General features: G+C 39.6%; 1 protein-coding gene across 4 annotated transcripts in view; it reads right to left on the bottom strand.

Annotated features, from left to right (window-relative positions):
- FNBP1L (formin binding protein 1 like) overlaps window positions 1-26,727 on the bottom strand; it is a 112,295-nt gene that overhangs the window by 16,892 nt on the left and 68,676 nt on the right. For 3 of the 4 annotated variants that reach the window (XM_045027586.1, XM_045027583.1, XM_045027584.1), the window contains exons 2-8: window positions 23,244-23,359; window positions 11,786-11,839; window positions 9,802-9,949; window positions 9,371-9,433; window positions 6,498-6,602; window positions 5,758-5,886; window positions 499-645 (exon numbers count right to left, since the gene is read on the bottom strand). In XM_045027586.1, coding sequence (XP_044883521.1) covers window positions 499-645; window positions 5,758-5,886; window positions 6,498-6,602; window positions 9,371-9,433; window positions 9,802-9,949; window positions 11,786-11,839; window positions 23,244-23,359 — 762 coding nt within the window. Of the gene's footprint in view, window positions 1-498; window positions 646-5,757; window positions 5,887-6,497; window positions 6,603-9,370; window positions 9,434-9,801; window positions 9,950-11,785; window positions 11,840-19,923; window positions 19,955-23,243; window positions 23,360-26,727 lie in introns of those variants that run through there. The other variant, XM_045027585.1, reaches the window with a different exon arrangement.

Below are 26,727 nucleotides of genomic sequence, written 5' to 3'. Positions count from 1 at the left end.
AGATCAAACTGCTGTCTGTCTATTTCAGACAGCTCTTCAGTAGCTCATGCAAAATAAATTGATATCAACCCAGTTTCCAGTCAAGAAGCATCCCGATCACAAACTCACATTGGTGTAATCCAGGCCTGGCTACCCAACCATAGTTGTCAAACTAGACTGTTAAGATGGAATGATCATTTGTGCAAAGCCAACCAGAGTACTAAGTTGCGTTAACAGAGATGAGCCAAAAGCATGAAAAAGTTTTGATGTAGACAACTGAGATCAAAACAGGAAATTGGCATTTTGACCAAATCCTGAAGTCGTAACTCATTTTTTATTCAGGTAAAACGCTCAAAGACGACGTTAACTTCAGGATTTGGCTCTGTTAGATTAAAAGATAAGTGGACAATATAAATCTGAAATATTTAGTGTATTTCCCCCTCTTTCAATAATATGCCGCATGGCTCCCATATTAGTTAACTTACTCATACATATTTAAAATGAGCTGAATTCACTTACTCTGCGTTCATCAACTGATTTTGCTGCAAGAATCATTCCTTCTAAACATTTAGAGATTATGGGAATAACTTTGCGCTCAGAATCAGCAAAACCTTTATAACATTCACTAAGCTTGATGGTCCTCCGTTCATCCATTTCTTGAAGATGCTACAAAGAAGAAAAAAGATAATATGATTTTGTTTACTGATATTCCTTGTTCATCCTGCAGATTCAGGAGCCATTTTATAACAAAGTATGGCATTTCTTTGTCCAGTATAAGGACAAAACTGAATACAATTAGATAAAAAATAATATTCTTTAAATACATTTTGTCACGACACTTTTTTTTAGCAAAAGATGTACAGAACACAGTGTAATCGGGAAGACTGGATACTCTTTATTAAAGACAATATTTGGAAACACAAGGCTTCCTATTGTGAGAGTCTGCTCCTCCTCTCTATCTTCCACCTCCTTAATCACATAGACACTTCCTTTAATTAAGAAACATTTCGGCTAAAATTTGGAAAATTGTGTAGGACAACTGGCTGAATTTCCCATCTTCTAACCTCCCCCGCCCATGTAATTCTTTCTAGTCTTAGCTGACAAAAATTTGAGGCTTTTTTTTTTTAAGTCTTGTTTTTGTTTTGAACTTTCCTTCCATTTCACACACATTGCCAATAGAACAGAAATTAATAAAAACATGGGGAAAGGATATGAATATCATATAAAAATGGGACAAAATTCTAATATCCCATTTAAGACACAAAACCTTTCCTGCAAGAGATGTGTGCTGGAAAATAAGAAAAAAAATCAATGTTACATAAGCTTTGTGATGAAAGCCAACTAGAACCATTTCTTATCCAAGTATCTCATTGGATGTTGGCTAGTCCTACATTTAAAACAGAAAAAGGGACCATTAAGTTCAAAATCCCAGAGACCCTTGAGCAAATTTAAAAACAAAACAAAACACAATAATCCATTATTTATATAATAATGCATATCCAGAGCTCATCCCACTCTTACTATAAAAAGACACTATAAAATCTATTGAAAACTCAGCCTATTAGTTACAATAACTGGCATCTGAGGTAGGCTTAAAGCCTTTGCTAAATCTATCCTAACAGAAGCAGATGTCTCAAGCAGCATCTCACATGATCTCCCTGAGATAAAACATGCAATTATTTGCTTGTAAATATTACTCAACATTTGCAAACAAACAATAAAAAGAAGTAAGAGTCTTAGAAAGCAGTGGTTTTCAATCTGTGCTCCGTCGACCTCTGGGGGTCCGCAGACTATGTCTAAGATTTCCAAAGGGATCTGCACCTTCCACATGAAAATTTTTAGGGGTCTGCACATGAAAAAAGGTTGAAAGACACTGTAATAAAGTAAAACTAGCTCTTTAGGATCATATTTGCTAAGGACTTCCAGAAACAAGAGTAATTTCTCATAACAAAAAATGTATTTTAACCCTAGAGAAATGTAATAAACCAAGTCTCTGATCAAAAGCGAAAACAAAAATGATCAAAATTGTTCCTCTTGGGTCTTTGCTTAACACACGGACTTCTGCAGTCTCAGGTAAGTACTACAATTCCTTCCTTAGTCTTCTATTGACAGATCCACTGGAGGTAGCATTCCAGGAAAAAAAATTTCCTCCTGGGATTCCTAGAGTTTCAGACAAATAATTCTTTTGCAATCCTCTCCCATGCTCCTGGAAAATCGCAAGTATTCTCAGGTTATTAAACATGTAAATGAATTCAAGGTTTTCATTCTTCCTCTGTTTCCTCTCACTTTGATTCTCAGTAGTCGCCTGTGACGGATGGAAATAAGGCTGCAGGACATTGGGCGGCATCCTAATACTGAATTATTGATATCTTTATGCACAAGAAATCCTACACCGTTGACATGTTTGTCCTCTCCACTGTAATAGAGTATATGGCCTTCTTCCGTTAATACCTCTCCAAAGTTCTTCCATCTGATCTCAGAGATTCCTAGGAGGTGCCAGGTGTATTGTACCATTTCATATGTGCGTTCTTTCAACCTCCTAATTGTCTCAATGGCCTTTCATTCCATGTGGCAATGGTGATGTTATCTCTTCCACGGATCCTCTTTGTTGGGGTTATACCAGTAGTATACTTATTGTGTCTGCCCTGGTGGGAGACAGATGGCGCAGTCATTAACAACCTGGGCTGCGATCAATCCAGTATGGACATTGTTGACTTGCTCACCATATGGTGAGTCTTGGGCAAATTTCTAACTTGGCGGAGCCCATCCTTCTTCAGGCGGCCCCATTTTAGTCGCCTCTTATGAGATGCAGGAGGAGCAGTGGGCCTATTCTGCCCCCAGACCCACGTCCATCTAAAGGCAGTACCGTTTAATGACAGTGGTACACGTCTACGCCCCTACAACAGACTATGACAATGATCAAATTGAAGATTTTTATAATCAGCTCCAAGACATCATTGATAAGGTACACAAGAAAGATATCCTGATTGTACAAGGAGATTGGAATGCTAAAGTGGGTACTGATGCATAGGCAGATTGGCAAGGTTATTGTGGCCTTTCTGCAATGCGGTAACCAATGAGAGAGGATTGAGACTTTTGGAGTTTTTCAGCTATAACAATCTGGTTCTTGCAAACACATTAGGAGCACATAAAGCATCCAGATCAACCTGGCATGCACCAATTTCGTTCTGGGATTAACAGAACTAAAACAAGGAGTTTCCCTGGTGCTGATATTGGAAGTGATAATGACCCTGTGATGCTAAATTTTTGGCTGCGGTTAAGGAAAATCGTCAGGCCAAAAGTTCACCAGACTCAGAGACCGAAACATTGCAGAATCATTCCGAGCAATGATCGGTGGAAAATTTGCCCCACTGCTTGCTATAGAGGAAGATGCAGAAACAATGACCAACAATTTCAATGCTGTAATAAATGAGGCAGCAATGGACATCCTTGGGAAACGTCGTAAGAAGACAAAACGATGGGTCACAAATGAAATACTACAAATGTGTGATATTAGAAGGGAACTTAAGAGAGACAAGAACAGCACTGAGGGAGCTGATAAAAACAGAGTGATTGGCAGAAAGATCAAGAAAGGAATGAAGGTGGCCAAGGAGATAGGGATTGAAAAACAAGGCTCTAAAATTGAAGAGTGTATCAATAATAAAAATAGCAAAGGAGCCTTCCAAGTTGTAAAAGATCTGATGAAGAAAAGATGGACCAAAGCTAACGCAATTCAAGACAAAGAAGGGAACAGTCTTATAGAAGAAAGGGACATCATCAATAGGTGGACAAAATACTGCTCTGATCTATACAACCACCAGACAAATGCAGATCCTAGTATCTTAGACAGCCCAGATTGAACAGAGGAGGAGAACTTTCCAATACTATGTGAAGAAGTGGAGACAGCTGTGAAATCACTCAAGAATGGAAAGGCTGCAGGTATTGACAACATCCCAGCCGAACTGATGAAATTTGGAGGAGAAATAGTAATAGATGTACTCACCAAGATCTGCAACAAGATCTGGCAGATCAGTGAGTGGCCCTCCACGTGGACACAGTCACTAATAATCACTCTGCCAAAGAAAGGCAACCTGCAATTGTGTCAAAATTACCGGACCATAAGCTTAATTAGCCATCCCAGTGATGCTGAAAGCCATATTGAACAGATTGAAGCCACAAGCAGACAACAACAACGCTGAAGAACAGGCTGGCTTTTGTGCTGGAAGAAGTACTACAGAACAGATTTTCAATCTTTGTGTTCTATGTAAGAAGTACTTACAACACCAGCAAGACATCTACCACGTCTTGGTTGACTTCAAGAAGGCGTTTGACAGAGTACGGCATGAAGCTCTCTGGGAAACCATGAAGAAGTACAACGTTGGTCATAAGCTTATTCTGACCATTAAACAACTGTATGCCATGGCCAGCAGAGCAGTTCTCATCAATGGTACAATAGGAGAGTAGTTTCTCACCACTGTTGGAGTCCGGCACGGCTGCCTTCTTTCGCCCACACTGTTCAACATCTACTTGGAGCGCATAATGATTGATGCCCTAGAAGATCACATATGCACAGTCACCATTTGGGGGCAAACGATCTCAAATCTTCAGTTCGCTGATGACATTGATGGCCTGGCAGACAGTGAAGATGAACTTGCCAATCTTGTGAAAAGATTGGATGAAACCTCCACAAAATATGGCATGGAAATCAGTGCAGAGAAAACCAAGCTGATGACAAACAAACATGATGGGATCAGCTCACATGTCACTGTCAATAGACAAGAGATGGAGACAGTGAAGCAGTTCAAGTATTTAGAGGCAATCATAACTGAAATTCAGGCAAGAACTGTGCAAATAACAGCAGCAGTGTTATTTGTTCCTCCAAATAAAGCCAATTTGGAGGAATAAGAACATCTCCCTGGAATCCAAACTGACATTGCTGCACGCAATGGTCATCTCCATTTTTCTGTATGTGTGCGAGACATGGATCCTTACGGCAGAACTTGAACGGAAAATGCAGGTAGTAGAGATGAGATACTTCCGTAAAATTCTCACCCAATGCGCTGGGTCATATGATGACCTCCTGAAGACTGTGAAGAAGCACAAGCTGAAGTGATATGGCCATGTAACAAGATCATCTGGCCTATCCAAGATCATCCTCCAAGGGACAATACAGTGGAAGAGAAGAAGAGGTACAGAGAAGAAGAGAAGGATTGACAATGTAAAAGAGTGGACAGGAATGGACTTCGCAGAGACTCAAGCACTGACACACAATCGTCAGGGGTGGAGACAATTGGTTGATTGCTCATCAATGATGGTTCCCCAATGACCACGGTGGTTATGGGAGTGATGAGAAGTAGCCTGTGAAGTACCCAGTGTTATTCCAAATGCTTCAACAGACTTCAAGACCTTTGAAGGATTTCCCATTTGTTGCCATCCATTGATCACTTTATATTAAATGAATGCTGCACAGAATCTATGTCCTTGAAAGAAACACTTTCTTCTTTTGCAATACGATTCTAGTATTTAAGCAAACAAACAGAAGCTTTCTATTTATAACAATATTCATAGAAACTATAACAGTATTTTAATTACATTTCTAAATCTAATTGCTATGAACAATAAATGTAACCTAATAAAAACCTAGACATATATGCTTTAGATATCTTATATCAGTTTAGGTGTTGAAGTGATCTGCCAAGATGATCTTTTTCTTTAAATTTTGAAATCCTCTTCCCCCTCAAAAAATAAAGAAATTAATTTTATTAAATATTGTTTTACCTTGTAAATCTGAGGAATGACAATGTAGTAATGTTTGTGTTGCTCTCCATTAAAGTTCTGTAGTTGTGCAGCATATTCATTTTTGTTTTCATCTGCCATGTGTGTACGCAGGTTTAATTGTTGCTTAGCCTAATGGGAAGTCACATCAGTACAAACATGCCTCATTCGCGTTCTCTCAAAAGAAATGTAACATTACTTTAACTAGCTTCCCCACCAATTACATTAAAAACATTAGTCACAGTAGCTGTGGAGGCACAAACATTTCTTCCTATAATTAACAAAAAGGGTAGGAATGTGAGTGCCACTAAATTTGTAATGTCAATCTACAGGTCATATTTAGAAACTGCCATAAAAAACTTCCTTGGACTAAAGGTGGTTCAGAAAAATACAATAGAATCTATTAAACTAGATTCTAAGCACATTACACCACAAATTACATGATGAATAACCCCATCTACAGCTTCTGTCTTAGACATTACCTGTAATTTGCTCTGTGATCATCCTTTGAATAATTAAAAAAAGACTAAAATATGTCAATATGCTGACACACTGCCTCACTACACTGTATATTAAGTTTTAAAAGATGAATTATACTGTTACTTTGATATTGCCTAAAATATGTAAATAAATATATTATGCTGTTCAATTATTGCTTCAAAAAATAAAGCCATCAAAAATTAACATTTTCTAATAACAGTAACAACAAGGAGGAGGAGAGGAAGAAGTGTCATGGGTCTTACCTTCTCAACATCGGCCTTGGTTGCATTGGTGTCATTGTCCAGTCTTTCATAGCTTTGCTGTGCCTTTTCTGCCTCTCTGCACTCTCTTTCAAATTTCTTTTTGCTCTATAAAAATCATGAAAACCATATTGCACTAACAAACCAACAGACAGCAACTTCAAAACCTAGATATCTAAGCTTCCATTTAAAGTTTCCATTAATCTAGGATAAGAAGAGCCTTCACTCTGAAAATCAAAGCACTGCTGTCTTGTTCGATCTGCAGTCAAACCACTCTTTCTCCAGAGGTTTTAACTTGCTCCACTTACCTTAATGGGGTGCCAGCACAGAAATGTTCAAAATAAGTTTTAAAATTATTATACAAGCAACCAAATTACGAACACCCAATTACAGAGACAAATGTAATTATAAAGAACAACTGGGTCCAGATTTTAGCTCAGATTCAGATGGGGGGGAAGTGGGGGCCGCAAGAAGAAACTGGGGAAGAAAATCCAAATCCGGACCCAGACATCTGTATAATTTTAAAATTAATTTCTTTAACCAATTTGTTACAATTATGTTAATTGACAAGATACTGAGCATGGTTTAGCAGTGAGCATAAAGCAGAACAAATAGTGTTTAGCTGTGTCTCAGATAACCACAATTAGACCCTCTGACACGATGCTGAACAATGTTTGTCCTGGTCTCACTGACCACACTAACCCATACTTGGCATCATATCAGCTAACCTTACTGATGACAAATCTGTCAGATATGGTAAGATTTCACAGCATAGATCAAGCCTTCAGAGGTTTGTTGTGAGTCTCTGTAGCCAAAGACAACTTATCTTCATATATTTTGAGAACATCTCACAGAGAAGTGCACTGTCGGTATTGCCAACCTACTGAGACTGCAGTTCTCAACACATTTACTGTAAAGTGGTCTCTGACTGTTGACACATGATGGCTCTATTTTATGCCCCATTATTAAACATCCAAGGTGAGAAAAGGCTGTTACCCATCAGGTTGACCAAAGCCATATTAATTCCTTATTTTTAAGCCAGAATTAGATGGGACTTGAAACAATACATTAAGGAAGATACATACACACCAATAAATGACGAAAGTACGTGAGCACATGAAGTCAGGACCAGTAATGCTGTTTTCCATAGTGACTGAAATATATTCCTATGCAGATATTGAGAATTCTTCAGTTTTAGTCACCTTGATTTCCAAGACAGATGATTCCAGAAAAAGAGACTCCAGAAAAATCACCAAGATTTTTCCTGTGCAGTGATATGTAATTTTAATTTATTCTGGCATTCAGAGGGAAGTTAGTGTTTGTAATACTGAAGTTTCAAAGATGAACTGGAAAGCTAAAAATTAAAACTGAGACAAACCCAGATCTGTCTCTCCAATTTACTCGGCAAGGGAGGGGCATTCAGCACAGAAATAAGTTTTAAATAACCATCTTCAGTGAACTGAGCAGTGCCCTGTGGATTTCACGTAGAAGGAGAGAAAAAAAGAAAGAAAGAAAAAAAAAAGGTCAATTAATCTATTTCTGCACTGCATGCCCCTCGGTCTGGTAAATGGGGACCACTCAGCATAGAAATCTGGGATTAACTCAGTTTTCACTTTTGTTCTAAAGTTAGTTCACCTTAAAATGATTTAATGATTTCCCTTCTCTCTTCCTTCCTTCGTTTGGCACTGGTTCAATGGAAATGTTTCAGAAGTGCAAATGTTTTTGTAATCATCTTCCTGATTAGCACTTTCCTTTCCAAAAATTTAGAAACAATAGTCAAGATTTCCAAAAAAGAATGTTGAACCTTTTGGAACAATTTTCAGCAACCAACTGCTACCCTCTATTGACACTTTACAAATGAAGTATTTTGAAATCCTATTGCTTATCCTCTCTTCTTTATGTAAAGCATGTGTCTTCAAAAATTTCTTTCATTCTTCTGACCCTGCCTTCCTAAATATGAATCTTCCACCTCTCCACCATTGTTTCAGGATAGCTGACCAAGATGCAACACATTCTAAGGATGGTGCATTGGCACAGTGGGAAACTGTGTCAATATCACTTCAAAAGTAACACTGATTCATGGAAAGTAGAGTTTATGTTCTGCCTCCTTTTAATCTGGGCCTTTCAAAGAATGGAACCCTGGAGTACTCTGCCTTTATTCCTCTATTAAATTGAGTTTATGCTGACTGAAAGTGAAAAACAAAAAAGGACTATACAATACACATTAGTTATAGCGGCATTCTTGAATAAACCTTTTGTTACAAGCCATCTTGATCAAGTCCAATGCTGATGACACACTTAAAGCTTTGATTTCCTAAATGATGCATAAATAAATGCTACATACCTTCAAGTCTTTAAACACAGTTTGGTTAATCAGTAAGAACAGAAACTTAGAAAATCTACTACAACTACTAAGGAGGCAGCAGGAAATCTATAAAAATGTGAAAAGATGGAACATAACTAGTGAAACCGCTCCACAAAATAAGCTATTTCTTAGATAAACTGTAGGTAGTTACAATGAGAACAGGCTAGGAGAAAAGGGACTGATAGCTGAAGGATTGCTAGTAGATGCCTCCAGGGTATGGGATTAAGTGTTATTTTCAAGAACATTCTAATAGATTTGAAAGCTACTTCTCTATGTCACATAAACCCCAAAAGGATAATTCCGACAGAGAGTAACAACTTACAGAGAAATGAATTAGGTAATGAACTATAAGTACATTGTATTCTGTCTTGGCTACTGAACAATAAATCTAATGTGATCATTCAGTGATACAGCTAAACACTAAACACCGACTGATCAAAAACACAAAAGCAAATGTAATGGCAACAGTTGTGTAGAACTGTCCGCTATTAATATGAACAGAAAAACTCACATTATCCATCTGTTTCCAGCACATGTCAAGATACTGCTGAGCTTTTCGTCCCTCCTGAAGATGCTATAAGGGCATAAATAAGACATTTTCACAAATCTCAGATACTGTTAACTTTACTGGTTTCTGTTCTAGTTTACATTCAGTATGCTTTGTCAATTGCTTACTAATTTATCAAGGTACTTTACTGGAGATATTACCATCCATGTAAGAACTGCATTATAGACCAAGGTTATTAATGAGCACTATTCTATATTTGTATTTTGAACATCATAACAAGAGAGCTACTCTGATGTTATATTAAGTTGCACATAAAACTTGTAATTGAATCTACAATCACATTTATACTACTGACTGGACAAATAAATATACAGATTCTTTGAATGAAAACAGTCATTTTATACACTATTGTTGGATAAGAATATAGGAATTACCATTTTTCTTTCTGTTTTTAGATCATGAGAATATCTCATTAGTTCTCCATACACTCTGTGTCCCATTTCTTCTGCTACTACTTCTCGTTGTCCTGCATAGTCATTTAACTCATTAAGGATGTTAAAAAAGGCTAGACATGATGTAAACCTGACAAAATACACATTAAAAACACAAGGTGAAATTGATTTTTACTTTCACTAAGGATTTATTTACTTAGCCATTAAGAGAACATAGAATGTGTTAAAATTAGATACACTGTAAAATAAGCCTTAGACTAATGTTGAACTACAGTGAAAATGCACAGTGGGGAAAGCCTATTTTGGGCCTAAGACGTACCACATTCTAATGTCTCTTCATACACAGTTTATAAGAACATGGATTTTGGGGAGTGGATAAGAAAGAATAAGAATACTACCTGGAAGGCCCTGCAGTATAGTGGTATCTCCTAAGCTGCCAACTGAGAGGCCTGAGCTTGGGAACGGACTTAGGTCCCTAGGCTCGGAGGCTGAACTTGTTGCAGAGATGATGTGCTTGGTCTTGAGGGTGGAACATGTCAATCATACCACTCATATGCATCCCGATGGATGATCTACAGAACAAGTTTGCTATCAGCTCTGGAGACAGCTGCCTGTTTGCCTGCCCACCTCTTGGCTGGAGGTAAGGTGCCACTATGGCTGGCACTAAAAAGGGGGAGGGAAGGGGCAAAAATAGGGGTAGAAAGTGTGTGTGGAAGGGAGGAAAGAAACAAAAACAGTCACCATATTAAAATACGCATCTCTCTTTAATTATGGAATATTGCCATCTTCTTAGAGCTGGCAGGGCCTGAATTCCACTGTGGAGTTGGAAATCCTGACTCCTGCAGTCCAATTTTCTTTGAGGGGGGTTTGAATAGAACTGGAGGTGTTTCTGGTGGGGTTCCCCAAGGCATTTCTGCATAGCACTTTCCTGGCTGCAACGTGAAATTCATCCCACATGCTACCCGTAGGTTTTCATCATTCTTTCATGCATAGTCCAATTATTTATACTTTAAAAACTAGCACTGTGTTTTAATCAGATATCAAAAATCATCAATGACAAGGATAGCAAAACAAGCACTTCTCTTAGGCTATGTCTACACTGTAGTTGGGAGCGACTGTAGGTTTACACATGCTAGCTTTGCTGGAGCTAGTGTACTAAAAATGGCAGCATTGGTGGTGGCTCAGGCTAGCCTCCAAAGGACAACTCCATGGGAGATCTTATATCATATGTAGGCAGCTAGCACAAGATGCCAGCTGTGCCACCGGAGCCACACTGCTATTTTTTAGCATGCTAGCTCAAGCGTGTACGTCTACCTGAACTGGGAATCACATCTCCCCACTGCAGTGTAGATGTATCTTTACACTATTGACAATGGAGTTGCTTAACATGTAGTGTTACTACCACAAATGGTCATCCAAATCTACTGTGCCTCTCGGAGCCAAAGCAAGTCGCCAGAGTAACAAACACACTTGAGTTTCACTAGCCAAAAATAAATGACAATTCAGCATGCAATCAAAACCCAAATCTGCAGAGCTGCACTGGTAGCACATTACCAGGATTCTCAAAAGGTTAATAAAAATTGTAAGAAAAAGAAACACACACATTAAGGCCAAATTATTCCCAATCCTATAAAAGCAATGCCAGAATATATCTATATATTGCACTAAAACTTCACTTTCAAACTCTTATGCTAAATGAAGTTTAATTTGGAAAGCTGCTAACACAAATTACCACATTGACAACACCTAAAACTTTAAGACATCAATAGTGGGAAGAGTAAAGTGTGATATTTAATTGCAATGGAACAAGAGCCCAAACAGAGGAGGTCCTCATTTCATTCATTTGCTAATTTATCCGTCAAAAATATTTACACAGAAAAAGTTCCATTAAGGATAAAAAAGATTAAACAATATACAGTCGTACTTGCTATTTATCTATGTAAAACTTTAAATACATATATTTTACCTGGGCTCTTCATCTTTTGATGAACGTTTGAGACAGTACTTCTTAACCAGATTTCTGTTAAAGGTGAAAAGCATATATACTGTTATTATAAAAGCATTTTTCTAGTTGCAATTTCAAAAGAAAAAAAAATTGGAGAGAGACGCAGTGATAAAAAATAGGCCCCAGTGCTGCAATGGATATTCATGGGCAGAGCCTTATACCAGTGAAGGTCTCTTTGCAGCACTAGGATCACATACTGTAAACTATTTGAACCAAGAATTTGATATGTCTTCACAGGGCAAACTCATTTTGGTGTAAATGCAGTGAAGACAACAGAGTAATATATATTTTAAGGCACCTGTTGCCATAGTAACTAAATCACCTCATTTATTCACATCCAACTTAAAAGGCTCACAAACAGCAGGGTTTATATTACATTTACTATCCTATCTGGAGATACAAATGATACAGACAGGCACAGCTAAGCAAAGTGCAAATCATATAGTCATTCGGGGTACCACATTCATGACTGTTTGCAGAGAAACCCAGTGACCAGGGTTTGGCTTTCCGCAGACATTCAGAAAAGTTATTTTAACTACACTACAGTCATTGTTTTGAAAATGAGCAGATTCTTAGGGTACAAGATGCAGAATCTTTTTTTAAATGGAGGCAATACCTTACACTTGAAAACATAATCAGTGTCCCTGGAAATATCAACAGTTCAAAAGCTAAGAAAAGAAAATCTAAAAAAAAAAGAGACCGAGGCCCCTAATATGCTCTATGTAGCATGTGGACAGATTGCTGTGCTTTTGAGGAGCACCATTTACTTTAATGGACATAGCCGTGCACCTGGATGCTACTCAATGCAGTCTTGATCAACACATTTGTTGCACTAAGTCCTCTAGTCAGACACTGATAACACAGGGATGCACTGCTACAGAAATAACTGCAGGGTTAGTGCCTAAATTTTGAAATGCAGTAGAATAACATTATAAAGAATCCTGTGATATGCCAATGCAACATAACGTGCCCACAATCTTACAAAAAGGAAAAAAAGAGAGAGAGTGAGAGAGAGAAAGAGAGAGAGACAGGGCCGGTGCAACCACTAGGCAAACTAGGCGGCCACCTAGGGCGCCAAGATTTGAGGGCACCAAAAAGCAGTGCCCAAAATGTCTGGGATGCTCACCCGGTGCAGGCTAAACACGCCGCTGTGCGAGGGGGTGCTGGCTGCGGCTTTGATCAGCTCCAGCTGGCTGGCCGGGAAGTGATGCCATTCCTCCTCCGGCCGCCGGGGGCGCTGCGCTGCTCCCTGCTGCTCTGGCTCTTCCCCAGGGCCCGCGCCCCTGCTCAGCCCCGCCACAGCTCCAACTCCCCTGAGCTCTACAGTAGGGCCAGGCGGGGGGGGGAAGTGCAGAGACCCGGCCCCAGCTGCGCCGCCAGTGAGTGCTGGAGGGTGATTCCCCACTGCCCACCAAGCCAGCCCTGCCCCCCCCACGGAAGCCTGGTGCCCTCCCACCCCCCCCGCCAGAGGCCTGGGGCATCACACACCCTCCCCCGTGGGGGGGTGCGTAGGGCCCCAGAATATCTAGGGACCCACCACCAGTCTCCATCCAACCCCTGCCGCACACCCATGCCCAAAGCCAGCCCCACACCCTGTCAGGTTTTTCATTTATTTTCATATGTAGATTAAATAATGAAATTAATACATTTTCAAGCCAAATGTGTATTAATTTTAATTAACAATGCCACATTATGCAGTATTCATTTTTGAAAGTTTATAATAAGCGATGCTCTGGGGGGAGGGGTGGGGGCCGGGGGCGCAAGGTGGAAGTTTCGCTTAGGGCGCAAAATATCCTTGCACTGGCCCTGGAGAGAGAGAAACAATACTCGAGCGTCAATTTTCAAATACAATCCTTCTCCAAAGCATATATTCCACCCACTCCTGCCCGGCTGTACCAGATTTACTGTCCCAAAAATACAATGTATTGCCACAGGTAACAATTTTCCTGAAAGCCAGAAAGATACTTGTAGGACACTATGAAAGTCCTGCCTTTAAAAAAAAACAAACCTACAATTAATTCTCCCCACCCCCTCTATTTTCAGTATGCGGACAAATATCACATCTTCATACTGCAGTATCTTTTTTATTCTAACAGCCTTCAAAATTCTCTCACTTTTTATAAACCACAAAAGTTGCAATTATAGCTCCATTACTGATCTCCCTGCCTCGGTCTAGAAGGAATTTTGTATCTTTTTCAGCAAATACTGAATAATTTTTTGTGTCAAAATCAAATAAATAAACAAACAAACCATAGTTTTAACAAAATACTGGCTCTTCTCTGGCCACTGGCACATCTTTAAATCTAATATTTCTACATTTTATTTGATTTTCTAGTAATTCCAATAGTCTCTATCATACGATCAGATTTTATCATGTTTTATGCAACCTGTTATTCTCTTCAGTTTTTCCTTGAATTTACTGAAGATTTTCTGCTAATTAATTTAAGAATCTACTTCAGTAGCTCTAGTGTCCAGTGTGGTCATGTTAACAGAAAACTCTTTAGCTTTCCTTCCGTAATAGTTGTGGCCTTTTGCAGAGCATTAGTTCTTGTCAATACTTATTAAAACCTTTCACAACAGAATCTGTATCACCCAACTTTATTGTTAAGAGTCTTCTGCAGCCAACAGAAGATGGCAGTGAATACAGTCTGAAGAGGTGTCAGGTTTGTTTATAGGCATTTTGAAAGCATATGAATTTCTTCTCCAGTTATTTCTGTAAAATACAGTTATCACAAAAATAAAAGTTTCTAAGGATGTTTTCTCACTGTGCATTAAATAAGCTAAAGCAGCAAAGAGCCCAGTGGCACCTTATAGACTAACAGATGTACTGGAGCATGAGCTTTCGTGGATGAATACCCACTTCGTTGGATGCATGTCATCTGACGAAGTGGGTATTCACTCACGAAAGCTCATGCTCCAATACGTCTGTTAGTCTATAAGGCGCCACAGGACTCTTTGCTGTTTTTACAGATCCAGACTTACACGGCTACCCCTCTGATACTTAAATAAGCTAGTTATTCAAAAAGAAAAATGGAGAGGGGGAAGAAATCATGTGCAAATAGAAGAAACCCTCCCCAAGTCAGCATTAAGGTTTAATTTCTGAACCATGCAATTCCCAGCACAGACACCTAACACTTGGGCTAAAGAAGTGTTATTTCTCTATTTGGACCAGGCCCTTTGGGGAGGTTGTGACACTTCAGCAAATTGTTGGGTAACCCACTGACAAGCAGCAACAGAATGCTGGAGATCAGGATTTTTGCACTCTATTCCTACCTCTGTGAAAGAAGAGTATCTAGTAGTTAGAAAAGTAGTTGTAAGTACACAGATTTGCAACATTCTGTAGAAGAGGCAGTGTGACAGAGTAGACAAGACTTGGGCCTGTCATAGTAGAGACTTGGGTTCTAGTCCCAGTTTCGCCAGAAGTAACCTTGTGCAACCTCTCTTAACTTATATGTAAATTGGGGAGAATGATAATTGCCTCTGTATGGAAGAGGTATGAAGCAATGCTCAATGGTGAAGTGCACAAAAATATAAGCAGCAGCCAGTGTAGAAGAAGAGATCTTAATCTGATCTGTGAGCCAAGGAACAGTGGGTTTACTTCCCTCTCCTCATGTACATGGAATGCTGCATGGCTTGGCAATGCCCAGCTTCCCACAGGAACTCTGTGGCAGAGGCAGACATAGAACTCAGTTCTCCAAAGTGGCACTCAGCTACTTGAATCATGAGATCCTCTTCCTGCAGTAACCTGCCTTGTTCAATGCACACCTTCCAACTTCCACAACAAATGAGGCAGGGGTCGTGCAGACAACCACCTCATTCACTACACAACCCTGATTCATATCCAGAGCAGTTTCTAACTTTCCTAATTTTTCAGTGCTTGATATTATTTTACTATATTGTTTTATTTTGACATGCAATTTCCTACTTTTTAAAAAGCAAAGTAAAAAAAAAATCCATCCAAAACTTCTGAAAATGTGTAACGTAAGAGATTATATAAACACCACCAATAAGATACAGAGCTAAATACTTGTATACCTATGATGCCCAGAACTATTTCACAAATTCAACTTTTACTGTTCTAAAAATCTGGATAGGTTTGTGTTTTTTCTCATGTCAAAAAAGACAAAACCTCTTCCTTGGCACCCAAAATCATTTTCCTATGTTGCTTTTTCTGGTATTATTTTATATTCCTGCCTTATACTCTTTTTATAGAGGCTTACATTATAAACAGGGAACTTCTAAAATACACCTCATTATTATTCAGAAGGTGAAATCCATAACAAGCATAACAATGCTGTAACTAGGCAACTGTGCAAGAGGCTTTTCAAGAGAAGATTTTCTGGCATGTTACAGATAAGAAAGGAAAACCACTTAATATAAAGCATACAGTTTAGAATGGCAGTGGGGGAGGGTCATGATTACTGATGACTTAGTAGCATGCTGATTTCTGTTCTAGTTTTATTTTTCCAGTGTGATGCTGTTTTTATTAATCATTTCTAGGAAGACAGAAATACCTTATGACAACCTTCCCCCCAAACAAAAACAACACACACTGTAGCATTTAAACCAAATTAGCCAGCAGTTGGATCCTGACTGCATTTGGGCTCACATGAATTTGTAATCTGACGCATCAAATTTTGTCAGATTTTCTAATGACTCAGCAAACAGTAAATATCTCAGGCTTCAATAAGTGCAAAAGATAATAAACATGGAGAGACAGATCATGAGTGCAAGAGTCAGAGGAAAAACGGAAGGCATGGAGAGAACTATCAAAGAAGCACAAAAGGCTATTCTAAAATGAGAACACCAAGTCTTGAAAAGCAAAGAGAAAATAAACTGATGTCCTGGAAAATAACCCTTAGGTGCCCCAGGGGGTTTGTGAGGACATGAGGAATAGAAGCTCAGGCAGCCCTCTAGAAAGTATTTGCTGACAGATATCTCTTGGAAAAAAGAAAAATGTTTGACATTTGTATCTAAACTTGAGCTTAGCTCTTGGAATCTAAATATACTGGTCTGTCCAGATGATGAGGCCAAACCAAAAAAAATCTAATAAATAAAAAATCTGTTAGGTCTGGACCAAATTTTATTTTTTCCAAACATTTTGCTGAATTGAGAATTTGGGGGCTGTTTCAAAGAAACCAAAACATTTTGGGTCAACCATAAACTTTTTTTTTCCTCCTCAATGGATCATTTTCAGGTGTTCACACACACACACACTTTTTTTTTTAAATTGGCCAAATGGTACACCATTTCAAAATAAAAAGTTGAATATAACATTTCAAAATCATCAAAATGTATTTTTTACATTTTTGAAATAAAAAAGTAGTAACAATTATTTGTTGAATTCTATCTGAATTGTGAATAGATTCAGAGATCCAAAAAATACATTTTTCGGCAAAAATAACATTTGCAAAAAGAATTTTTTTTTTAAATCACCCAGCTCTATGCAGGAGCAGGAACTGGCAATTATACCCCCATCAGCAAAGCACTGACATAGGGATCTGCCCAGATGGAGCTCACTACAGGCATGGTGGACTTAAAGTGAAGCTGAAGAATAAGAATCTAGACTATGAAGCATTTTATTCTGTCAAGTTCTTAATGACAACTCAGATTAATCTTTTCTTCTACCCCCAACCCACAACGTTTTGAATTGTTAAGGTCACAAGATGTATTAAAAGAGTTTATGATGAACAGTTTGTTTAGCATTGTAATTATCTTCTGCAATACAAAGTAAAACACTGGAAAATAATGAGAGTCTATTTTAGCAGAGCATATTATTAGGATCTTTTTCATTTACAGCATAAAGAAAACTCATTCTGTCATTGTGAGGATAGAAAATAAGAGTTGAAAAAAGCTGTTAGAAAACTGACAATGGAATATGACTCTTTCTACCATTAGGACATCAATTTAAATCCCACCCAGGTTAGTAATGATTGAAAGTCATTGCCATTGCTAGCCTATGTGAAACACAAATTGTCAACTTCACATGTCAAAATATATCAAGTAAATATCCTTAAATCAAACTCTAATAAGTTTTCAAGGAGCATTTTTCTTAATTGAAATTTACAAATAGGCAAAGTATTAGTGGAAATGTTTTTTCATCAGTTTGTGTGTACGGTGAAATCAATATTTACCAATAAAATCTAATTCTTCTGGTCTAGTTATGGCCCCTTACTCAGTGGACACATATCCACAGTGTAAATATGGGCACCATTTTTCACATTAATTAATGGCTTCAGCAGAGATTCTTAGGATTACTAAGGGCACAAAAACTGAACTCATCCCTAACAGTGGCCTTTCTAGAAAAAGATTTACACGCACCAGTAGGGTGGAGTGGACGGTGGAGTGGAGAATCTTGGACTGCACTACCTGTGCTGTTCCCAAGTTTGTATATGAACAAATGATTTCACAGTCTAACAGGGTCAGTTCAGCAGCATGCGCAAGCACTAAATTAATATAATTAAAAATAAAGTGGGAACAAAATGAGGGCTCTAGATTAAAAAACATTTTGTTGCAGCTGAAAGTAGGATGGTCAATTTTTTTAGTGGCAGGAGTAGACCACATTGCTCTCTGGTTTGGTGAAAAGACTCAAGGATGAGGTAGCAAGCAATAATTATTGCTTAATGAAATCTAGGGGTTAAGATGCTTAGTACTTTTAAAGTATATCGTGGATCTCCCAATTCAACCCTCTTTGGAAGTAGTACTAGCTTTCAAGGAAATGTGTCTATTTTCTGTAACATAGGATGGAGTTATGTAAATCTCATCAAGTGCCTCGGGTCACTACATTACAGCATTTTACTGTAACTATTTGTATAGAGGTATAGTTATCTTGAATTTTGCATATGGTCTTTAGGTCCATACAGTGCTGTAAGCAGCGTTACGAGTGGGTGCAGTTTCATTGACATTCTAAAAGTTGTTTTGATTGAATGACTTCAATATAGTTGGAGCAACCAACTCTGAATTTGTCCCGCAAACTTTATATTCCATTAAGGGAGATTTTGGAAATGAATTATATTTAAAGTCTACTTTCACAGAATATGAAGCAATGCAATTAGAACTTCCAGGCCTTTTGATAGTTAAAGGAAAAGCTCCACTTTTAATGGCACTCTAGTAGCTTGAAAGATTGGAATAGCACCAACTAACAGTTATGGTGAGCACTGATCACAAAACTGTTTTCATATCTCAATAAGTTATCAGAAAAAGCACTCAATTGAAGACAAAACACCATAGAAAGGAACTAGGTGGTAGCTGAGTACAAAAAACAACCTCTTTGAACTCTCATATTCCATATGCTTTGGTTCTTAAGGTATTCACTAAAAGAAAATTTGCCACATCCACATTTGGATAATAAACAACAGCTTAAGTTTTCAGCTCCAATCAAAGGAAAATAGATTTGAGAAACAAAACACATATGGTGGTAATTTGCATTCCCATCTTAACTTTTAAGCTTACATTTAAATAATGTTTTTCTGTTTCTTATATATAGCAATTTTGGTAAATATGTCTCAAGGTGGCTTGAAACGTACATTAATCTGCTATGAAGAAAAAACAACAACCCAGTAGTACACATTAGTCAACAGGGGATAATCACCATTATGATTTAAGCAAAACATTTTCTATAACTGATTCAAATCAACGAGATGACTCTAGAGATCATGGAATATTACATAATTAGAGAACAACACTCATCCAGAATCCATAGGAGTGGCTTTTTCTGCCTCTCTCCAGTTTAAAGCAGCTGAACAAATTCAGAATCTTATTTTGTATTGAAGTTACGCTAGTTATACTTCTGCACTATATAATAGAAAGTTGTATCTCCCACTACAACAGTGTTAGCATGAAAGAAATGTGCTGAACAGAATAAAAACAAAAGGAGTTAATCTCTGGAATTGTTTTGATTTGACAAAGAAGAAGTAAACCAAACAAAACTCTTCCCTTTCATCAACAACAGTTACTGTATCAAAAACAACATCTGATAGTTCATTACAAGTATCCACTGACAGTATCATAAATTCACACATAATAAAACCAACTTCTTTCCAATCATAAATTAAGGACAAATTAAATATGCATATCATTGAATGACTTTGTTAACCTACTGCATATCCAATTCTACCTGTCCTGACCCATGTTCCTGGAACTTTGAAACAATCAATAACCTGCCTATTCTTTGGTTCCCTGGTAACATAAGAACGTAAGAACAGCCGTACTGGGTCAGACCAAAGGTCCATCTAGCCCAGTATCCTGTCTACCGACAGTGGCCAATGCCAGGTGCCCCAGAGGGAGTGAACCTAACAGGCAATGATCAAGTGATCTCTCTCCTGCCATCCATCTCCATCCTCTGACAAACAGAGTCTAGGGACACCGTTCCTTACCCATCCTGGCTAATAGCCATTAATGGACTTAACCTCCATGAATTTATCCAGTTCTCTTTTGAACGCTGTTATAGTCCTAGCCTTCACAACCTCCTCAGGTAAGGAGTCCCACAAGTTGACTGTGCACTGTGTGAAGAACTTCCTTTTATTTGTTTTAAACCTGCTGCCTATTAATTTCATTTGGTGACCCCTAGTTCTTAATTATGGGAATAAGTAAATAACTTTTCCTTATCTACTTTCTCCACATCACTCATAATTTTATATACCTCTGTCATATCCCCCCTTAGTCTTCTCTTTTCCAAGCTGAAGAGTCCTAGTCTCTTTAATCTCTCCTCATATGGGACCCTCTCCAAACCCCTAATCATTTTAGTTGCCCTTCTCTGAACCTTTTCTAGTGCCAGTATATCTTTTTTGAGATGAGGCGACCACGTCTGTACGCAGTATTCAAGATGTGGGAGTACCATGGATTTATATAAGGGCAATAAGATATTCTCCGCCTTATTCTCTATCCTCTTTTTAATGATTCCTAACATCTTGTTTGCTTTTTTGACTGCCTCTGCACACTGCGTGGACATCTTCAGAGAACTGTCCACGATGACTCCAAGATCTTTTTCCTGATTTGTTGTAGCTAAATTAGCCCCCATCATATTGTATGTATAGTTGGGGTTATTTTTTCCAATGTGAATTACTTTATATTTATCCACATTAAATTTCATTTGCCATTTTGTCGCCTAATTACTTAGTTTTGTGAGATCTTTTTGAAGTTCTTCACAGTCTGCTTTGGTCTTAACTATCTTGAGCAGTTTAGTATCATCTGCAAACTTTGCCACCTCACTTTTTACCCCTTTCTCCAAATCATTTATGAATAAGTTGAATAGGATTGGTCCTAGGACTGACCCTTGTAGAACACCACTAGTTACCCCTCTCCATTCTGAGAATTTACCATTAATTCCTACCCTTTGTTCCCTGTCTTTTAACCTGTTCTCAATTCATGAAAGGACCTTCTCTTTTATCCCATGACAACTTAATTGTAAGAGCCTTTGGTGAGGGACCTTGTCAAAGGCTTTCTGGAAATCTAAGTACACTATGTCCACTGGATCCCCCTTGTCCACATGTTTGTTGACCCCTTCAAAGAACTCTAATAGATTAGTAAAACATGCTTTCCCTTTAGAGAAACCATGTAACATGTAATATATGATGACATTATAAGTTTTACACAACACATCTCTTCTTTTGCTCCTCTTTAATTGTGCTCAAGAAAATGATTGGTTAGAGCAGTGGTCGCCAACCTTTTTACGCACAAGATTACTTTCTGAATTTAAGTGCAACTCAAGATCTAACCCACTCTATCCCTGAGGCCCCGCCCCCTCCCCCCCCGCCCTCACTCACTTTCACCAGGCTGGGGCAGGGGGTTGGGGTTCAGGAGGGGGTGCAGGCTCTGGGCTAGGGCCGAGGGCTTCGGAGTGTGGGAGGGGGCTCCGGGCTGAGCCTGGGATGCAGGAGGGCGTGAGGGGTGCAAGCTCCGAGAGGGAGTTTGCATGCAGGATGGGGCTCAGGGCTGGGGCAAGGGGTTGGGATGCAGGAGGGGGTTTGGGGTGCTGGCTCTGGGAGGAGGCTTGGGGTTAGGGGTGCAGGTTCCTGCGGGGTGGCACTTACCTCGGGCGGCTCCCTGTTGGAGGCGCAGCGGGGCTAAGGCAGGCTCCCTGCCTACCCCCGCCCCACGCTGTTCCCGGAAGCAGTCAACACATCCCTGCAGCCCATGGAGGGGACCCATGTAGCTCTGTGCATTGCTCCTCCCTGCAAGCACCGCCCCCACAGCTCCCATTGGCCGCAGTTCCCTGTTCCCGGCCAATGGGAGCTGTGGGGGCGGTGCTTGCAGGCAGGAGCAGTGCACAGAGATTCCTTCCCCCCCCACCCTCCAGGGGCCACAGGGGCGTGCTGGCTGCTTCCGGGAGCGGCGAGGGGCTAGGGCTGGCACGGAGCCTGCCTTAGTCCCAACTGCCCTGCCCGACTTTTAGCAGCCAGGGATCGCAATCAACTGGCAGAGGCTCCAGGTTTGACCAGTTGATCACGATCTACAGGCTGGTGATCACTGGATTAGAGCAAATTATAAGGGTATACATTTTTCAATTACAAAGTGCACTGTGCAAGCATTCTAAGGCATTATACTTTTCAGGAGGAATTACAAATCTTATCCAAAACAATATTAAAAATGAAAGAATGAAAGGTTTGTTTTTATATAATATTGACATAATAATACAGATAATATAAATTTTAGAACACAGTAGGTAAAAGAGTTCACATATGGACAACGCAGTCCTTTATAATTAAGGATCAACATTTTAAAAATCAAGGCACAGACAAATCTGAAGTCAATAAGGCGGCCCCTCTCTGTAAGGTGGTCAAAAAATAAGCTTCAGTTACTTAACCAAAAAGGTGACTTGTTTGCGCTGTCTGTGAAAAAGTTTTTGATTTATCTGTCCAAATAAAATGGTTTCCTCGTTTAAACAGATAGAATGAGCAAAACAAACCAACACAGAGCTGCGAAATGGTGCTGCATTCTGCACACTTCAATCACTTCTTGAGCTCTTTACATTCTTATACTCCTACCTTCTGAAATTCTGCTCACAAATGACTTCTATCAGACTTCTAACACAAAGAAGTGAATTCTGCCAATCCAACATAACAAATGGATGCTAAAGCTTCTGCTGCTAAACTTCATTGAACAGAGAAGAAACCGAAGAGCTGGCTGATGTGAAAAGATTGCTAAAAGCAAACCCCAACACCAGTGCAGAAGTATCAGTAGTTCTTAAAAAGTCTCAAGATTCCATTGAGTGTATCTTTTAGGTTCAAGAGGGGAGAGCACTTTGGACCGGTAAATCAGAAAAATCTGTCTCTCGTAAAAAGTAACTAATGATCTAATTCAGACGACTGATGAAAAACAGACCTTGAACAACAGAATCATAAATATTTATCTACCAATCTGATAATGTAATTCAGAGTAACTGTTACTGAGTAGGATTTTAAAAAAAAATACAACTTACCTTAATTGTTTTGCATAGTTTTGTTCAATCTCTATCCTTTCTTTTACAAACTTTGCATATCTCTCCAAGAAGTCAATGCCCCACTGCGTATGCTTGTCTAAGTTATCAAATTGATCCTTTAAAACAAAACAAAGAAATTCAATTAGCTACACAAGGTTTAAAAAAAAATTTACAAAATTCTATCAATTTCATTTAGTTATGAAGTTGTGGTCTTGATATTTAGATATAACTCATTACAATGGGGATAACAAAGCCAGTCCTATGCATATCACAACCCTTATATGCCAGAATATTAGTACACTAAAATTACATGTGCAAACATACTTTTGGCTCTTCATGTAAAAGCACCTGTACTTATATTTAAAAATTACTCATGGTTGATTTTTTCCCCCCATAAAAAGTAATGGCCATTAATATTTGTATTACTTTAAAAATAAACAATCCTTTTCAATCAAGGAAGGTTTCCAAATGAAAATATAAGTGGAGACAAGTGTTCTGTAACTGGTTAACAGACTATTTAAGTACAATTTCTTTCACAAGAGATTTTTTAGTAATTTAAAAATTCCTCAACACAGACCCTAGGTATGGTTTCTAGGCATTCAAAAAAGTATTTACATCCTTAAGATCACCCAATGACAGAAAACATACTTAAGTGATACTGTTCAACAAAGGTGGATACATTCCGTATTTCAAACACAGATAGTCAAAGTCATCAGCAAATGCTCACTCCATGATAGAGCAAAGCTAGTCCTAAAAATGAAGAGGGCTATGACAAACTGGCAACAGAAGACAGAAACTTCAAAAACCCTGTCATATTGCTACCTTCAAAGCTGAATTTTCACTATTACAGGTGGCAGATCAACAGGTCGAGAAAACATTCATTGAGGGTGAAGAAGGAATCCAAAAACAAAAAGGGGAAACTTGAATGAAATATCTAACAAAAAATGAAGATTCAGTTCAGTAAACCACACTGCACACATTCATATTTTTATATTAAAAGTTTAAACTATGCCATGCTGAAGAGAAGTCCAGGATTTGTGTTTTAAGATGATAATATTTATTGTAAATTCTGACTATATTTAGCACACCTCCTCATGAACAATTGCTCAATAGTCTAAAAAAACATGAGCAAATGTAAAAACAAATACAAGCTATCATACAGTGTCCCCCATAGAAACTGTGTCCAGATACACCTGATAGGTAAATAATACAGCTATAAAGTAAAATTAAAAATTAATACCAGAGAAAGAAAGCGATGAGGTTTAGGCAAGGCTAATTGTGGTGCCTTTACATATTTAAAGTTTGCATAATAGAACATTACTTTCTTCATTATCTTAAGCTATGCATCACCACATGCCTGGCAACCCTGACTCAATACTGCACCTTAACTTAATGAGTCATACCAGCCTTTCCTATGAACAACTTTAGTCTTCTTGTGCCAATGCACTCTACAGTGATTTGAAGTTGCATCAAGGAATGCTGAGGTACAGTGCACTTTGGCAGACTTAAACAATATAACATTGATTGAAATGATATCTGGAAGATACTGGTAGTAAAAAATATACCATCATTTAGGGTATATAAGATCAAACAACATTTTATCAGCTTTGACAAATGTAAGGAAGAAATTCAGAATTAAGATTGTTCTCAAATCTCAACCTGTTGGGTTTAGGGCACTGAAGCATAGATTAAATATATCCCACACATCAAATTCGTGCCATAACGGTGATTTAAAGACAGTGTTGGCCTTCACTCTATATTTCTTTGAAGTCAGACCCTGAACATTGTTTAAACAGAGTTTTTTGAGAAGCATTAAAATATCATATGTAAGCATAAATTTTAACTTTCTCAGAAGCTTTGCTCTTTTATATTCTGCTCTTGTTTTTGTAATTACTTTAACAATATTTGTCTTGTATCCAAATGAAATCCCAATAAGGTGTTTTTGGTAGGGAGCCAATGGTCAGAGCCATTAAAAAAAGACTTCCTTCAGTGAACAGCAAAACAATTCCTTTGCTGTCCTAGTTTCGGCTGCTTACTCCACTACTTTGATTTGCTGCCAAGGTTTAACTTAATATTCTGGAACACCAAACTGTTAATATTGTAGAACACATAACCACAGAGAATATCTTTCCAATATTACAGGATCAAATAAAAAACAAATAATTTGAGGGATCAGTTAATGAAAGTTACTTATTTACTACTGACATATACAAAGATTAACCTGTATAAGTAATACACATCTCTCCTTCTACCATTAACAAAAGGATCACTCCTCCTCACTGAAAAGCTTTCCTTTCTTTCCTTCATCTTCCTCCATCTCACTCTAGAACAGGGGTCTCAAACTCAAATGACCACGAGGGCCACATAAGGACTAGTTCATTGGCCCGAGGGCTGCATCACTGACACTCCCCCCTCGCTGCCCCTGGCCCTGCCCCCACTCCACCCCTTTCATGAGGCCTTGCCCCTGTCTCGCCTCTTCCCACCCCTTCCCCGAAGTCCCCACCCCAACTCCGCCCCCTCCCTGCCCCCAGAGGGTGCCGGAGGGGTGTGGCAGAGGCTCAGGGCAGGGAGTGCAGGAGGTGTGCAGGGTGCGGCAGGGGGCTCAGGGCAGGGAGCTGGGGTGTGGGGTGCAGGAGGGAGTGTGGGGTGTGGCAGAGGGTTGAGATGCAGGCAGGGGGCTCAGGGCAGGGGGTTGGGCTGTGGGGTGCAGCAGGAGGGTGGGGTGCAGCAGGGGGTTGGAGTTCAGGCAGGGGGCTCAGGACAGGGGGTTGGGGTGCAGAAGGGGTGTGGGATGCAGCAGGGGGCTCGGGGCTCAGGGCAGGGAGTTAGGGGGCGGGGTGCGGAAGGGCTCCAGGTCAGAGCCCAAAGCCGCTTACCTAGAGCGGCTCCAAGGTGGCCCTGGCAAGCAGCTGGAACCATGTCCCTGGTGGAGGAGAGACACAGGGCTCCGTGCGCTGCTTGCTGCTCCTCCAGGTACCTCCCCGAAGCTCCCATTGGCCACGGTTCCCCTTTCCTGGCCAATGGGAGCTGCGGGGGGGTGGGGTGTGTGTGCCTGGAACCACACAGAGCCCTCTGCTTCCACCCCCACCCACCCCCAGCCGCAGGGACGTGATGCCAGCCACTTCAGGGAGCAGCGCAGGGCTCGAGGGGGGCAATCCGCTGTAGTTGCCCACCCCTGGCCTGGAGGTAGGCTGGGGGGGGGGTGCAGGCCACTTGGTGGGCTGCAGGAAATAGCCCCGTGGGCCGCGTGTTTGAGACCCCTGTTCTAGAAGCTGCAGGTTCTGAGCTATGACAGCTAGGGATAGGAGATCTTGCTTTTGCTTCCATGAGAAGAATAATCTGGCACTGAATGAAACAAAGGCTGCTGGAAAGAGAGGTTACTCACCATGTGCAGTAACTGGAATTGATCAGAGATTTTTGGTAGTGGTGCCCATTCAGCCTGCACATGCAAGACAAAGGCTATATGGGGCTGAGTAGGCGAACC

Source organism: Mauremys mutica, chromosome 8 (genome assembly GCF_020497125.1).
Source record: "Mauremys mutica isolate MM-2020 ecotype Southern chromosome 8, ASM2049712v1, whole genome shotgun sequence".
In the NCBI taxonomy this organism is placed as follows: domain Eukaryota; kingdom Metazoa; phylum Chordata; order Testudines; family Geoemydidae; genus Mauremys; species Mauremys mutica.
This window is presented reverse-complemented; position numbering and strand designations above follow the sequence as displayed.